Source organism: Paramisgurnus dabryanus, chromosome 11 (assembly GCF_030506205.2).
Source record: "Paramisgurnus dabryanus chromosome 11, PD_genome_1.1, whole genome shotgun sequence".
NCBI classification, from domain to species: domain Eukaryota; kingdom Metazoa; phylum Chordata; class Actinopteri; order Cypriniformes; family Cobitidae; genus Paramisgurnus; species Paramisgurnus dabryanus.
Window position 1 is genome coordinate 26,140,484 of NC_133347.1, and position 15,883 is coordinate 26,156,366.

General features: G+C 36.1%; 2 protein-coding genes across 6 annotated transcripts in view; one reads left to right on the top strand and one right to left on the bottom strand.

Annotated features, from left to right (window-relative positions):
• Window positions 1–15,883, top strand: part of gna14a (guanine nucleotide binding protein (G protein), alpha 14a) — a 37,806-nt gene that overhangs the window by 8,544 nt on the left and 13,379 nt on the right. Inside the window, exon 1 of one of the 3 annotated variants that reach the window (XM_065247609.1) lies at window positions 12,457–12,588. The exons of 1 other annotated variant lie outside the window; for it this stretch is intronic. Coding sequence is in view for 1 of the 2 variants with exons in the window: in XM_065247608.1 (XP_065103680.1) it covers window positions 14,398–14,518 (121 nt within the window). In the remaining variant the exon portion in view is untranslated. Of the gene's footprint in view, window positions 1–12,456; window positions 12,589–13,981; window positions 14,519–15,883 lie in introns of those variants that run through there. One more of the 3 variants, XM_065247608.1, reaches the window with a different exon arrangement.
• Window positions 407–12,527, bottom strand: cep78 (centrosomal protein 78). 3 transcript variants are annotated; one of them, XM_065247607.2, is made up of 17 exons: window positions 12,416–12,526; window positions 12,236–12,318; window positions 11,722–11,987; window positions 11,443–11,612; window positions 8,145–8,217; window positions 7,499–7,602; window positions 7,233–7,407; window positions 7,034–7,147; window positions 6,891–6,955; window positions 6,666–6,759; window positions 6,489–6,588; window positions 4,227–4,266; window positions 3,911–4,048; window positions 2,293–2,370; window positions 2,049–2,203; window positions 1,716–1,854; window positions 407–1,645 (listed from the first exon to the last, which is right to left on the bottom strand). In XM_065247607.2, exons 3-17 carry the CDS (start codon window positions 11,975–11,977, stop codon window positions 1,319–1,321), a joined length of 2,028 nt encoding a protein of 675 aa, XP_065103679.1. In that variant the 5' UTR covers window positions 11,978–11,987; window positions 12,236–12,318; window positions 12,416–12,526; the 3' UTR covers window positions 407–1,318. The 3 variants fall into 3 exon arrangements, with proteins under 3 accessions (XP_065103679.1, XP_065103678.1, XP_065103677.1); XM_065247606.2 differs by having other exon boundaries at window positions 6,891–7,147; window positions 12,246–12,318; window positions 12,416–12,527; XM_065247605.2 differs by having other exon boundaries at window positions 6,891–7,147; window positions 12,416–12,527.

Sequence of the window (15,883 nt, forward strand, 5' to 3'; positions counted from 1 at the left end):
ACCTCAGGATTAAAAAAAATGACATTACGTTATTACGGTGAGTGCAACTGGTGTTTGTGTTAAGCTATTTTACCCGATAGCTGTATGCTAAGCTGGTACGTCACGTTAAGCTAATTAAAAAAAATCTAAGAACGAGATTTGGTAGATCTCACCACCTAGAGCATCAGTTATATACTACTATATTAAACGGATAATTTAAAATAGACCAATTGTAATTTTAACAACATTCTAACGATATAAATCATCACGAAATTTTGAAGGAATTGTAATAAGGCGCTACAAAGGCTACCCATGAGGAGTTTTTTCAGCCAATGGAATTACGCGGGGTCCTAGGGGGGCAGAATTGCTCGGGGGGACTGGATTGCTCATGACAGCGGCTTCACTTTTCACCAATGGAAGAGAGCGAACAGGCGTCGTCCATCTTTTTTTTTACAGTCTATGGTTGAATATCACGTCTCGGGAATCACCACTTTGTAAGGGGAAAATAAAATATATATCCATCCGTTTGGCCCAACGACGGTAACCAAACATCATGGCAGAAGGATCGTCGCGCGTTCTGTCTTTTCCGGCGCTTACCAATGACGTTTTAACGTTACGCAACTTCATATCTGACTCCAAAAGATATAAACAGTGTTGTATGTAATTCTGAATCAAATTGATGTAATTTTGGAATTTGGATAAACATTTAATCATTCTATTTACTCATGTTTACATTAAACTCATTCATTCGATTACCAATATCATATCAGCCCACACCGGCCGTTGTGAGGGTTCTGAAACATAAACTCAACCACACCAGAGGTCCTGACTTATATAGCCCTCGAATAATCATCACAATTACCCACAACTTAGTTAGGGTTAAGTAATTAAACTTAACCACACCAGAGGTCCTGACTTATATAGCCCTCGAATAATCATCACAATTACCCAACTTAGTTAGGGTTAAATAATTAGTCTATCCATGTAACCAGAGGAAATAGTTGAAGCAACTGCCCCATGCTATTTTTCAATGCAAATTGAAGATATTTCCCACCTTAAAACATGTTTGAATAAAATAACATTAAAATTATTTAGTAACCTCCAAACATTTGAAGAGTTTAGTAACATTGCATAAGGTGGCATAAGATCTGGCATCACAAACGTGCAGCGTTAAAGGATGCTCCATAAAAGAATGCTGGACAAAGCAATAAACACACAGATAGCTGTGGATGCCAAGTAATCCATGAACTTTCCAACAAATACATCAAGTCGAACCACATCATCCAAGATTTCTTTATCTTATATCTGGCTAAAATCCGAGCCGTCCAGCAGAACTCTTTTAGCTTCCTGAATGACTCTGTCGGCCTGAACCCAACTGAGACAGACTAGATGCTCTCGAGCCGACGGTTGAAAACACTTTCCCCTCAGATCCATTTGATCTGTAGGATTTAAAGCCTTTGGATTGAGTGCTGGCACTGCTGAGTGAACTCCCTGAGCGAGAGACTCCGCTGGCTCTTTGCTCGAGAGCTTCAAACGCGAGTGGCTCCTGCAGGACGAGAGAGGCGCGGCTCACGCTGGCTGGAATTAAAGGCAATTCCTGTAGTGGTTGGCTCTGGGAAACATCTACATTGTTAGATGGAGTACCTGATACAGGGACACCCATCATCTGTATGGAGTAATTACAGCAATTATAATCAAACAACATCAATATAAAATACTACTGTATGTCTACTTACTGCTACATTCTCCCTCCTCTCCTCATTTGCCTGGTCACCGTGACCTATGGGCCTTCTCTCTGTTGAGGAAAGCTGAGGATTCCCTAGTATCCCAAAGTCGGATTGGTCAATCCCAGCCATAGATGCAAATTGGCCCAGCCTACAGTATAATTAAAGGAATATTGCACTTTCATTAAAAAACAAAAAACATTTGGATAATTTATTCACCCCCAAGTCATCCAAGATGTTTTTATCTTTCTTTAGTCAAAAAGAAATAAAGTTTCTGGATATTTCTCCATATGGTTTTTGAATTGAATCAGTAATTGTAAATGTTTGATAGGAGATTAGACAGACCCAGCATCTTTCAGAAGATCTAGGAAAGCGTGGAATTTGTGAAAAGAAGACTCGATGCTTTCCAGCACACGTTCATCATCCAGAACAGAGGTGCTCATATGGGCTTCAGACAGAGAGAGGTTCAGACTGCGCAGACGCTCATTCTCCAGTTCCAGCTATAAACCAGACACATATTCATATCAGGTCACATAATGTGTAAATGATCTATGCACTTTACAAACAGAACGTAACGGGAAACATATACCTCCACCAGACGAGAGTTGGTTTTCAGTCTGGCGTTCCTTTCCTCTCCAAGCCTCAGGCGACAATCCTCTAGCTCCACCTATAGGTGAGGGAGAAAAGTGCATTGTTTTAGCTAAATAATTACACATGGGCTTGAAGTCTTGCACACTTAGTACCGTTATGTATGGGTCTTGTTGTCGTCTTGTGTAGTACCTTGGTCCTAGAGAATATTTTTCTTTATTTTAACCAAGCTATACAGTATATATGGTTAAGCACCTCTGATGGCAAAGCATGTCATCTTATAATCCACAAGTAACTACTATAGCACTTTAAAAGTGTAGTTAGTTGTGAGCAAAGGTGGAAATTGTTTGTGGTTGTCACATGGTTTGATATTTTGTTGTCCATCTAATATCTTATCTAAATTTATTAGACCAATGTAAGGTTTGTGTCAAAGCTGCCCTAAACCAAAGTCCCTTTAGGGAAGACGTACAACTAGACGACTTGCAATTTTGGTCCCTATGAAAGAATATAACGTTGGGCCATATACAACACCCATGTTACTACTAATAAAAATGATCTTTGGGGGCCAAAATAATTCAAATGCCAAATTATAGTCATTTAATTTTATAACAGTAATACTTCATGTCCTTAATAAAAAAGTTTTACAGGGGACATATCATGAAAATCTGACTTTTCCATGTTTAAGTGCTATAATTGAGTCCCCAGTGCTTCAATCAACCTAGAAAATGTGTGAAAGATCAACCAAGTAACTTAGTTTTGGTAAACCATTCTCTGCAAGCATGTGAAAAAATAGCTGATTGAAATTTGGCTCCCTTTGTGATGTCAGAAGGGGATAATACCGCCCCTTAACTATCCAACCACCACACTGTCATTTAGTGCAGAGATCAGCTCATTTGCATTTTAAAGGACACATTTTTGCTCAACACCTACAAAGTGGCAATTTGAACATGTTATAATAAATTATCTATATGGTATTTTGAGCTAAAACTTCACATATGTACTCTGGAGACACCAAAAATGTAGTTGACATCTTAAAAAGGTCTTGTGAAATGTCCCCTTTAATGGTTGAATATTACACTTGATTAATTTCTGAGAGGAAAATGAGTTGAAATGCGGATTTAAATGTGGGTATAAAAATGCAAATTAAAGGAACAGTATGTAGGATTGTGGCCAAAACTGGTATTGCAATAACAAAACTTGTGGCTAAAAGTGGTACTGCAATCACCCAACTGGTGGCCAATACACAAAATGACAACATAAACATCAGTTGAGGGCTGCAACTCCACTTTTTAAATGACAATATCCTGGCCACACCACTGTTGTCAGTGATATAAGTACTTGAAATGAAAATGATTTCTTAATGTCTAGTGACATATCAAGGCCATTTTATGATTAATTGATATAAATTTCTTACATACTGTTCCTTTAAGTTAGACATTCATCTCTCAAAAATGCTAAAATGTCAAAAAGTCCACATTAAAATAAACGTCACAATGCAGGATGATCTTTGATAGACAGGTGCTCTATTAAATTACATATTTATTGTGTATCATGCATATATTCATTCAATCATGTGTGAATGACAGACAACAATAACTCAGGGGGTGTGACTATAGTACCTTTAATCGATTGTTTTCGCTTTGTAATCGTCTGAACTGACAGCTTGTGATTGTCTCATGAGGACTCTCCACAGGTACGCTCTCCACATCCTCCGATTCGGACTCCGTCTCCACAGTTACCCGCACAGATGTGGCATTCTGATGAAGATCAGCATCGTAACATCATCATCAACACTCAAACATTATGAATACATCATAAACCAGAACAGTCCCGAAGTGAAAACCCATTTCCTATCCCAACATTGAGTTTTTTAGCATTGATGAACAACCTTTTAAGACCCTGATGTTCGGTAGAAGAGAAGGAAACGGTCTTTACCTGAAAACTCTCTTTTATGTCCTCAGCCTGTGATACACCTCTATATTGAGATTAACAGAGAGCGAGAAACACAGATTTACTTCTCATACGTACTGTGTTCAATTATTACACTTACATTAATGCATTTTGCCAGCGGAAGGTTTTAAGCAACTTACAGTGCAACTTCACGGACCAATACATTTCATCAATTCATGTGTTCATTGCAGGGTTTCTGCAGGTTTCACCAAATCAAATTTAAAGGTGCTCTAAGCGAATTGAAGCGTTTAAGACCATAAAACATTTTTTGTTACATACCGGAAACATCTCCTCACTATCTGCTTGCTGCCTGTCCGCTGATCAAACTGTAAAAAAACGCGATCTCTGTAGACAGCCCAGGCTTCACAAACGGCAATATCAACAAATGGCCAAACCTAGCAGCACAAAACAAAACAAAGTATTCCAGCCAATAAACGACAAGAAGGATTTGGGGGTGGGGGTTGGGCGCGTTCATGAAAGCACGGAAGGGAGGGGGAGGAGTTAGCTACGCTCTGTCTGTTTGAAAACAGTTCAAACATCAACAGGAAGTGACGTCGCACATTATTCGCTTAGAGCGCCTTTAAGACTTTTAAAGATCATTATGAATAAAATTTAAAGGGGACATTTCCCAAGACTTTCTTTAAGATGTCAAATACATTTTTGGTGTCCCCAGAGTTTTTTATGTGAAGTTTTACCTCAAAATATCCAACATATAATTTACTCTAACATGTTAAAATTGTCACTTCGTAGGTGTTGAGCAAAAATGTGCCGTTTTTGGGTGTGTCCTTTAAAATGCAAATTAGATGATCTCTGCACTGAATGGCAGTGCTGTGGTTGGATAGTGCAGATTAAGGAGCAGTATTATCCCCTTCTGACATCACAAGGGGAGCCAAATTTCAATGAGCTATTTTTTTACATGCTTGCAGAGAATGGTTTACTAAAACTAAGTTACTGGGTTGATCTTTTACACATTTTCTAGGTTGATGGAAGCACTGGGGACCCAATTATAGCACTTAAACATGAAAAAAGTAAATTTTCATGATACGTCTGCTTTAAGACCTATATAACAAGATAAGTTTTTCACCTTGAGACTTCAGGACGAAGTTTTAAGAAATCCTCAATGATGAAATATATGAATAGAAAATATACTTTTATTTAACTAAAATCACAAGATTGTTTAATGTTTTAACCAATTTATAGAGTTTTCACTAACTATTATTTTGATAATTGAGGATGATCAAGTAATCTAATATTTATTTGCAATAAAAAAGTGAGCAAAAGCTTTTAAAGGGCCCATGTCATAGGACTTTTTTAAGATGTCAAATAAATCTTTGGTGTCCCCAGAGCACATGTGTGAAGTTTTAGCTCAAAATACCATATAAATAATTTATTATAGCATGTTAAAATTGCCACTTTGTAGGTGTGTGCAAAAATGTGCCGTTTTGGGTGTGTCCTCTAAAATGCACATGTGCAGATCAAGTGCAAACACTGATCACAATGATGGTGGTTTGTTGAAATTGAAACTCAATTGTTCTGTGAATTATTTTCTCTCTGCACTAAATGCAGTGCTGTGGTTGGATTAAGGGGTTGGATTATTATAATAAGAGCTCCTTATGACATCATAAGGAGAGCCAAATTTCAACGACCTATTTTTTCATGTGCTTGTAGAGAATGGTTTACCAAAACTAAGTTACTGGGTTGATCTTTTTCAAATTTTCTAGGTTGATAGCATCACTAGGGACCCAATCATAGCACTTAAACATGGAAAAAGTCAGATTTTCATGTCATGGCCCCTTTAAAATGTTAATAATGATGAGACAATAATAATTGGTTCAAATAAAGTATCAAAACCAAATAAACACATGGTTTTATTAAACAACAATGCTAAGATATATAAGGGTTGTTTCCCGGACAGGATTTAGATTAATCCAGTATTATGTCTTATTTATATTAAAACATTTAACAAGTTTCTTACAAACATACCTCAAAAAAGACATTTTGTATCAATACAAAGATACAAAACAATGGCATTGAAATGGCAGGAGCATTCAATCAGCATTAGAGGTAGTGTTACATGGACATATGAAAATTAATACCGTTTTTAAATTAGAACAGCGAATTTAAATCTTTTAAGGCCTTAAATTTTGATTTTGAAATGTTTTTAAGACCCAGCAGAAACCCTGTCATTGGGATTCGAACTCGGCCGCAATCTTTGTTTAATGATTTTACCAGTGTCTCTGTGCCTACCTCTGTAAACCGGCACGTGCTGCAGTTCGCCACGGGACGTAAGCCGAAGATCCTGGGCGAGGAGGCTTCCAGCCAGAGTTTAATGACGATCGGCGTGATCCTGCGAGAACGACAGTAATTCTATAACTTTAACTATACCGAATGTCTAATAAAACCAGCTTTTGAGTACAAAATTACCGATTCTATATGTAGCTTTTCCAGTGTTCCTCCTCCTGGTGTGACGTGATTGATCTGGTGAATCTTTAGAAGAAGGCGGTTTGAGCCAAAGATACTGAAATGCAATAAAAATACACCAAGCCAATGATTTCTTCTGTTCTTAAAATAAAAATATCTTCTTAAAGAATAAACAGATAAAGTTACTGATTCACTCCTCTATTAAGATATTGATGGTAGCGTTCATACTTGTGAGTCCTGGCCTTTGGTGTTCATTAGAACTTTTTTGATGACGGCCTTCACCAGATTATTATCTATGAAATAATAAGTATGATAAGAATAGTGTGACAAAGTGCAAAAGTAAGCGTGTGTCAGTGTGTTGGATGAAATACCAATCAGTGGGTTTCTCCTGATGTCTATTACACACAGAGTGCTGTTTGCCTGAAGCATCTGCTCTAAAATTCGAGCTCCGTCATTTGAGATCCCACAGCGCTGAAGGTCCACCGCTAGGCGAGACACATATGTGAAACATGATTGTTTATATGCTTATTAGTTGAGTAAGAAGATATGCATGTGTTTAACATCTCAAACCTTTAACCCACAGGTCCTCTGTAAGCTCTCGGGCAAGTGCCGTCACTCCTCGGTCCCCGATCAAAATGTTGTCATTGAGAGTAACTCTGCGTAGTCCATTCATCGCCTCAAACTCCGCCCTCCTGTAGCGTAAAGTCTCCACCCAGGCCGTGCTATGCCGCTTCATTGCCTGATGCTAAACAAGTGATGAGTCTTATAAATTTAGCCTTAAATGATCTTGTCCTAAAAGAAATCTATCAATATTTTTTATTTGCCTTTTTTTTTACCTTTATGATGTTTGCCATATGTTCCGCCCCCTGCCATGTAATATTACAGGAAGTGAAATCCACGGACTTGATAGTTGAGGAGTACTTCACACTCTGACAAATGACTGTATGAAAACAACAGCATAAAATTCAAGTGACAGTACTTTTAAGTTTACTACTAAAAATAATAATTCTTTATATTTTCAGATATATTTACATAGCCCCATGATCTAAAGTCAGCCTTAGACATAAACAACAGTTTAAAAGTACAATATATTGCAATAATGATTTTATACTTTAGAAAAGTCAAATCAAAGTTTAGGTTGAAGTAGATAACAGAGAGACTGGCAGTGTGGAAGAGGATCGATAGTCAGAAAGACTGAGAAAGATGTTGGTTACAAAATGTATATTATATATTATCTAATTATATCATTTTTATTTTAAATATACATTTAATATAGTTTAAATTGATTGAAAAAATTTAAAGCATTATCACGAATCCATTTTTCCTTCAATATTGTGCAAACTTTTAATGTACCAAGACTCAAGTAAACTTTCTATTTACATATATTTGATCATGTTTAGCACAATCTGTGCAATCTGTAATTTTATGTTTTCCAGCACAAAGACACTGTTTTGGACATGATACTGAAATTATTAAACTTACCTTCCAAACCCTCATCTGCGATTGGACAGTGTGCTAAAGAGAGATGCTCCAATGACACACTCTTAGCTAAACCCTAAAAGAAAACATTATTAGGATGTAAACTGGTCATCTTTTTCAAACCTGTACCACTATTATTAAGGTATTTCTAAGGTTTTGGTAAATGTACAAAATGTTCTGGCATTAGCCAAAATCTGATTTAGGCTACGTTTACACGACAATGATGTAGTAAAAAAAGTTTTTCCTTCATGGACACAAGCACAAGGACAGTCCTGTATACTCGTGGATGCCTATAGATTAAATAAAAGGTAGGGTAACACATTTTGAAAAATGCTAACGGTAGCTGCCTAGCAATGAAATCCCGATCCCACCCTCAAGTCAAATCGCCATCCAAAGTCACGCCTCTTTCCAAACACATGAACACGCACAGATCAGACGGTCACGTCTCATGTCTCATTCACCAGTGAGAAAACTTTGCAGTAAAAAGTGAATAACACTTCCAAAATAACCAACATAGACAACTGGTTTACATCAGAATTAGTTAAAGCACACGTTCAGTTGTGTAGACGTAGTAACTATATCGTTACGCTAATCCGTAAACGAACACAAATTTCATAAGCAACACAATGTTTCATCAAAGTAGAATATCTGAATCCATCTCAATACAAACATATCGCGTACCTACCTTACCAAAATAAACAGTGCAATGACCCTTTCAGACCCTTTGCCTCATGTAGCTGTTTGCATCTCGCGGTAAAGCAGTAAAGTTACCAATGTTCATTTGAGTTTTTGCTCTTGCTGATCCAGGCAGTTTTTGCTGTTGTTGTTATAAAAGATGCCTTTAGTTTTGTTGCTCCTGTGTAGGTTGTCAATTCAGCAGAAAAGTTTGCTGTTCTCGCTGTTTACAGACAGGAGGTGAGCGCACGTGAACGCGTCGATGACGTATGGTGTCTGCGTGGACTCGCTGCGCGGTGGGAATTCAAATTACGCTTACGACATAAAAGGAAACGTCCGTTCGGACCGAAATCTATGATTTGTTGAACATTTTTTGGTCCTACGCCTTTCACAGATGACATAAATTTTTACAAATACATTTAAACAACTTAACACAGTGATTGCTATCAGGATGTGAGGAAACTTTTAACCAGCATAACTAAAAATGTTTCAGGATCAAATCTGTTACCCCACCTTTAACACAGGTGCATAATGTCACAGTTACAGATTTGCATTTTCATAGTTTATAGAGAAAAGCCAAGTAGGATGAAAAATGACTTAACTATAAATAAATAAATAAATACAGATATAAATAAGAAAATTAAATGCAGAAATAGATAAATGTAGATATATACAGATAAATGAATAAATAAATATATTTTTTGTCAAAAGCATCAACTTTTAATTGTATTATTTTATACCATTTGTGTTAAACTACTTTAATTCCACATTTCTACATTTATTTATTTACACTTTATATATTTATTTATCTCTGCATTTAATTATTTATGCATTATGTGTTTATTCATTTATTTACTTCTATATTTATTTATTTATCCATTTGTTTACCTCAAGTCATTTTTGTCCTCCATAGCCAATGTGCCCTTTTCAGAAACTTGCACTTTGAAAGTTCACATTTTTAGGACACCCAAAACGTGTAAACAAGCAGCCAAACCACATAAAAACCTTACCAGTTTTGGATGCAAATGTTGTCATGTAAAAGACCCCTTAATTAACTTTTTGTAAGAAGAAACTAAATTCATGAATCATAGTAAAAATACAATAAACATGCTCACATAATTGAAAATACTGAAAATGAAACAGACATTAACGATTTCCCCGCAAGCGTTTTTTTAAAAATTGCCAGCCAGCAGCAGCAGCAGCAGCATTTTTTTATGATTTAAACAAGTTTAAAGCCTTCCAGAAAATGCTCTTCTTTGAATATTTAAACATTCAATATATTAAAGGAAAGAACAGACCCTCTGTTTAAAAAAAACACACTTCATCCTATCTTCTTTTGTTTTCTTTTTATCACCTCTCAAATATAGGTACGTTTCTTCAATTTTGAGCAACAAGCTAAGATACCGGTAATTGCGTTTTTGTGAAAGACTTTTGATAGAAATCCGATTTAGAGCGATGATCAAAACTTACACTGAGTTTGAACTGTTTGACCTGAGGGGTTGCTTCCGGTTTTTTTAATAGTTAGGTAAGAGCGGAAACACGGATTGCCTGAAAACTAGTCATTGGCAGGAAAGCATTTTCTTAAAGGATTAGTCCATTTTCTTAAAAGAAAAATCCAGATAATTTACTCACCACCATGTCATCCAAAATGTTGATGTCTTTCTTTGTTCAGTCGAGAAGAAATTATGTTTTTTGAGGAAAACATTGCAGGATTTTTCTCATTTTAATGGACTTTAATAGAGCCCAACATTTAATACTTAACTCAACACTTAACGGTTTTTTTCAACGGAGTTTCAAAGGACTCTAAATGATCCCAAACGAGGCATAAGGGTCTTATCTAGTGAAACGATTGTCATTTTTGACAATAAAAATAACAAATATACACTTTTAAAGCACAACTTCTCGTCATGTAGATCCGGTCCTGATGCCCAGCTGACCCCACGCAATACGTCATGACGTCAAGAGGTCACAGAGGACGAACGCGAAACTCCGCCCCAGTGTTTACAAACGTCTTGAAAGAGGACCGTTCCTACGTTGTTGTATGTCAACTGATACTAATTAATGTCTTTGTGGCAGTTTATTGTTTAAAATGGTCCGCAAATGTGCGTTTTATATATGTAACACCTGACCTCTCTACTTCACTACGCGTTTACGTTAGGTCGCGCTGGACTGGACCTTAGACGAAAAGTTGTGGTTTAAAAGTACATATTTTTTATTTTTCTTGTCAAAAATGACAATCGTATTGCTAGATAAGACCCTTATGCCTCGTTTGGGATCGTTTATAGACCTTTGAAACTCCGTTGAAAAAAACTGTTAAGTGTTGAGTTAAGTATTAAATGTTGGGCTCTATTAAAGTCCATTAAAATGAGAAAAATCCTGCAATGTTTTCCTCAAAAAACATAATTTCTTCTCGACTGAACAAAGAAAGACATCAACATTCTGGATGACATGGTGGTGAGTAAATTATCTGGATTTTTCTTTTAAGAAAATGGAATATTCCTTTAACTTGTCAATTGTGGGGAAAGTGTTAAAAAAGTTTCAGTAAGCATTACATACAGAGTTATGGAGACCAAACAAACAAAAGACTTCATAAGGGCCTACTATTAGACAGAAAAGAACAGTTTACCTTGGTGAGAGCAATAAGATCCCTCTCTCTGAATGGTAAAGCATGAAGCTGTAAGGTTTTTAGACTGCTTGACTCCGACAGACACTTCTGCACAGCCTTACACAACTGAAGCGTCATAGTCTTTGAATGAACTGCAGGGGTCTTCTTCTTAATATGGGTTCTGTAAGAACCTGAGAGGCAGAAAAACAAATACATTTCACTTTTAATCCAACAAACTCATTCAGACCAGCAATACAAAGGACAAAATATTTCACTTCTACTATGAGTCTGTAAACAAACTTTGAGCTCCAAGGCTGGTGAGATGGCAACTCTTGATGGAAATATGCTGGAGGTGTTTATTGATGGCGAGGGCTGACAATATTGGTGTCCAGTCTGCTAAACAGATGTGATCGGCATAAAAGTCTAACATCCCACGGGACAGGCCGGTCTTTACCGCACGCACAGGGGCTGAACCCTGAGAAGCACAGATGTGATCATAGTAACCCTCGAAGTCCTGAGCTCCTCTCCGACGAATATGTGCTGATTCCAACATCATGCAACCTAAACTGAGAGAAATAATAATAAAACAAGAGATGGTTACATATGCCACATAATGATGTACATACTATGATGAGTAAGAGCATAAAATGACCTATATCACTAAAGAAATTAATTTTCTGATTTCTCTGATATTATACACCTCAAAGTCTGAGCCCATTTTAAAACACTGAGACCATTTATGATTTTTAATATTAATTAAACCATTTGTTAAATTAATATGTTATGATTTTTTTTAAGAATTTAACATACTCACTTAAACTCACTCCTTCAGATCTGTTTAACTGTGACTATGCGATACAGACGATCAAAACTAATCTCCATTGCTGACATCAATACCTGTAGTACAGACAAAGAATAGGCTACATATGGTTTAGTTTTGAATGTTTTAAAACTGATTTAGGTCTTTTCTGTCATTATGTTAAGGAGTGGTTACCGGTTTGTTAGTGTTGTTGTCGTGGTTTCCCCTCTAGAGACTGATGATCCTTCACATGACAGATAAAAACAAACCGCGGCGGTTTGAACGGGAGAGCAGTGGTGTCTTATTCTGCGCGTGATAGTGTGTGTGTGTACCGCTGAGCGCAGCGCCATCTGCCGGCTGGAGTTACGGTACATCCTACTGCATTTACTTGTTTAAAGTTATTTTTCACATTTATTTGATATTTTTTATAAATAAATGAAAACTACGTTAACTGTCACAAAGGGCAAGGGAAAGGGGCTAGAGAAAACTTGTTTTATCAAAGTTATGTTGTGATTCACTGAAATGTCTTTATTTGAATAAGACATTTCAGAACAAGCTTGCCTACAATGTAAAATTTATCGGCATACACTGCCATATGCCTCATGTACAAGTTTATTGCTTTAAAGGAGGGTGGATAATGGTTATATTAAGTTACCGAGAAATCCTGCCTAACAATATAACTGGACAGCAAGGAAAAATATAAAATCAAAAGTGTAGAATGAATTTTGATAGACATTCTCAATAATTTTGAGCTTTTATGACACATTTATATGGTTAACATTTTAACTTTGCTCTATATGTCTCTATTTATTCTCATGTAGGCAGAAAATCATATGATTTCTTTTAAACGAGCAAAGGTCAGTTCTTCAGTTTTAGCTCTTAAAGCGAATGTGTTGCTTTTAAAGCATGGAAATAAGATGTCATAATCCCAACTCTTGCCATATATTCTGATCTTCCCCCATTTTTACTTGGAAAGCAGTTGCAAATGCTTCCTCGCTTGTTTTGAATACAGGCAGCAAAAGGGACAAAGTTTTGTTTAAATCTAGACTTTTCTCTGCAGTCTTTTCTTGAGCGATGGTCCATCATTTTTCAATGTTTTAGTATTTTCAGTACATAGCCTTTTATAATCTAAACAATATGACCAATTTCACATTACCATGTTAGTGCCATCTTAGACTACATTTATTAACATCTGCAACAAATAAGAATCAGTCAATTCCTCAATCTCTGCTTTATTTCAAATCCCAAATGTCAAACAGACTCATGTCACAATGTTTTTAATTTATTTTAGGTCAGTTTACACCTAAATGTAATTCAAGTCTAAACTGAAATTATTTCCCCTCATCTGTAATTGAATTACGGCTCTCAGTGTTTCAAACTGAGTAGCTTTTAGTCCACTTTAGTTTACATCAATACCATAAATCAATTGAAAACAAACGTATATGTGAATAAAATTATATGGGAACGGAAACTTCGTTTAAAATAATGCAACAACAACAACAGATTCGTTACTAAACAGTATAACTAAAACCTCAATTGTTAATATTTCATAATTAAATATTATTATTTTTATTTGATAAAATTTCATATAAACCATAACAACATGTTTTATGCTTTAACATCATCATCATCCAAGTTGCGTCTTTCTCTTGTTCATATTTTTATTTATATTAAAATCATATATTTATTTATATTTGGTTAATATTATTTCTTTGTTATTTACTTATTTATTTTCTTATTATGTTTTAAAAGGTTCACAAAAATTATTAAGTTGTCGATTGGTCCAGGTGATGGGCGCGGTATAAGAGCAGGATGCCCCACCCTGCTGTGATTGACAGGTGTCGGGATGTAGCGCGCGAGTCACTTTTCTCCACACACCACTGAGCGCGTGATGCTGCGATTGCGCCTTTCTGTAGCATCCCATTGGATTTCCATCTCTCCATCAGGCTGTTAACAGACCACATTTGCTTGCCTTGTACTTAATCCGGCGATAACTTCTGTGCCAGAGCTGGTTATTATTATGTTCAGTGGACTTTTAAAGGAGCAGCCCGTTGATGAGCTCTCGGATCGTAGTGTGGAGCACAGGAGCAGATAATAAATCACCAGAGCTGTACTACTGTAGTGTGCTGAACACTGTGCTCTTATAAACAAGGACTGAGCTTTCACAGAAAATAATAATGGCTGGATGTTGCATGTCCGCGGAGGAGAAAGAGAGGCAGAGGATAAACCAGGAGATCGAGAAACAGCTGAAGAAAGACAAGAGCAACTCGCGTAAAGAAATGAAACTGCTGCTGCTGGGTAAGACTTTTATTTAATGCTTTATAAATGAATGCAATAAATAATAGTGTAAATATAGGATACACTGTTTAAATTGTCAATGGGAAGGTACGGTATACCCTCTCTGGGTATGTGCTGTGCCTATTAGCATGAGTTGGAAATGTTTCATCTACCTCCAAATAGTGCATACAAGTAGGCCTACAACTTGAAAGGTGTTAAATACTACAGAGGATTTATTCTTTAAGGAACCTTTCCCAAAAAGAAGCTTTTTTGATAGTGAACTACTGTTAAAAATGCACACGCTTTGCTTTGGAACCCCAGGTGTACCTACAGTATTGCTTACATTTATGACAAAAATAAAAGAAATAAAGTAGAGTCTATCATAAGTTTGGTATATTTTGTTTGCATATGCTGTTTTATATATAATTTATATGGCATATGTGCGTGTGAATTAGTTGTAATAACAGTTTTGTACATCAGTTCCTGGCCACATGGCCACCATCTCTATCCTTGCTATGCAAAAGCATGCAAAGCAGAAGCTACAGTCAACTATAAACAAACATCACTTACTTCATTCACTAACCTTTAGTACACAATTCTGCCTCAAAACATATACATGTGCATAGAGCAAAAAAAATCATCTAAGTTCAGTCGTGTAGGTGTTTTGGTCATGTCTGACTACAGACTTGTAGTTCATACACACACTTGTGCAGGAGAGTGTGAGGTAAATCAAACTCCCGGTAGATTCATTATCACACTGTCCACATTAAGCACTTGACCCTTGGGACAAACCAAATGTAAAGGTCATGATTTGTAGGAATTGCATTTACAGAATTACACAATATGTAAAACGATAGATTTGCATTGTGCTGGGTGTGTGTCTTTGAAGTTTTGTACTTTTTGGGTGTGACCACAGGAATATTATTTAAACAGCCATTTAAATCAAATATTTTATTTTGCAAAAGCATTGTGGTAGTACACATATATGAAAAATGTTATTTTTTGTTAAATTAAATAGTAGGAGAATATATAGACAATTTAGTTATGGTAAATCTGTGGCTCTCACTGTCATACAGTGTGATATGCTGTTTTTAGATTCAAATAATTACAGTAAAATATTTAACAAATATTTAATAATGGACTAATAAGAGACTAGAGGCTGTGTTTTTAATTTAATAAAAATGCACGGCAGGTCAATTTAAAATAAAACAGTGAGGGCAAAGAAATGGAAGAAGACTTCACCAAATATGTGTTGACCCACTGTCAGAAAAAATAGCAAAAAAGTGCATTTTTATCTTTTATAACAGCGACAGGACCTTTAAAGTATGTATCTTTTGATATAAATTTGTATAAAATAATATAAAATATCTTCATTACAAATTTACA

Excerpts from the sequence above, each read along its gene's own strand:
- cep78 (XM_065247606.2), bottom strand. The coding sequence starts at position 11,977 with ATGATGTTGGAATCAGCACATATTCGTCGGAGAGGAGCTCAGGACTTC. Across the intron at positions 11,613-11,721 it reads CACCAGCCTTGGAGCTCAAA|GTTCTTACAGAACCCATATT; the intron begins GTTTGTTTACAG and ends TCTGCCTCTCAG. Across the intron at positions 7,148-7,232 it reads AGAGGACCTGTGGGTTAAAG|CGGTGGACCTTCAGCGCTGT; the intron begins GTTTGAGATGTT and ends TGTCTCGCCTAG.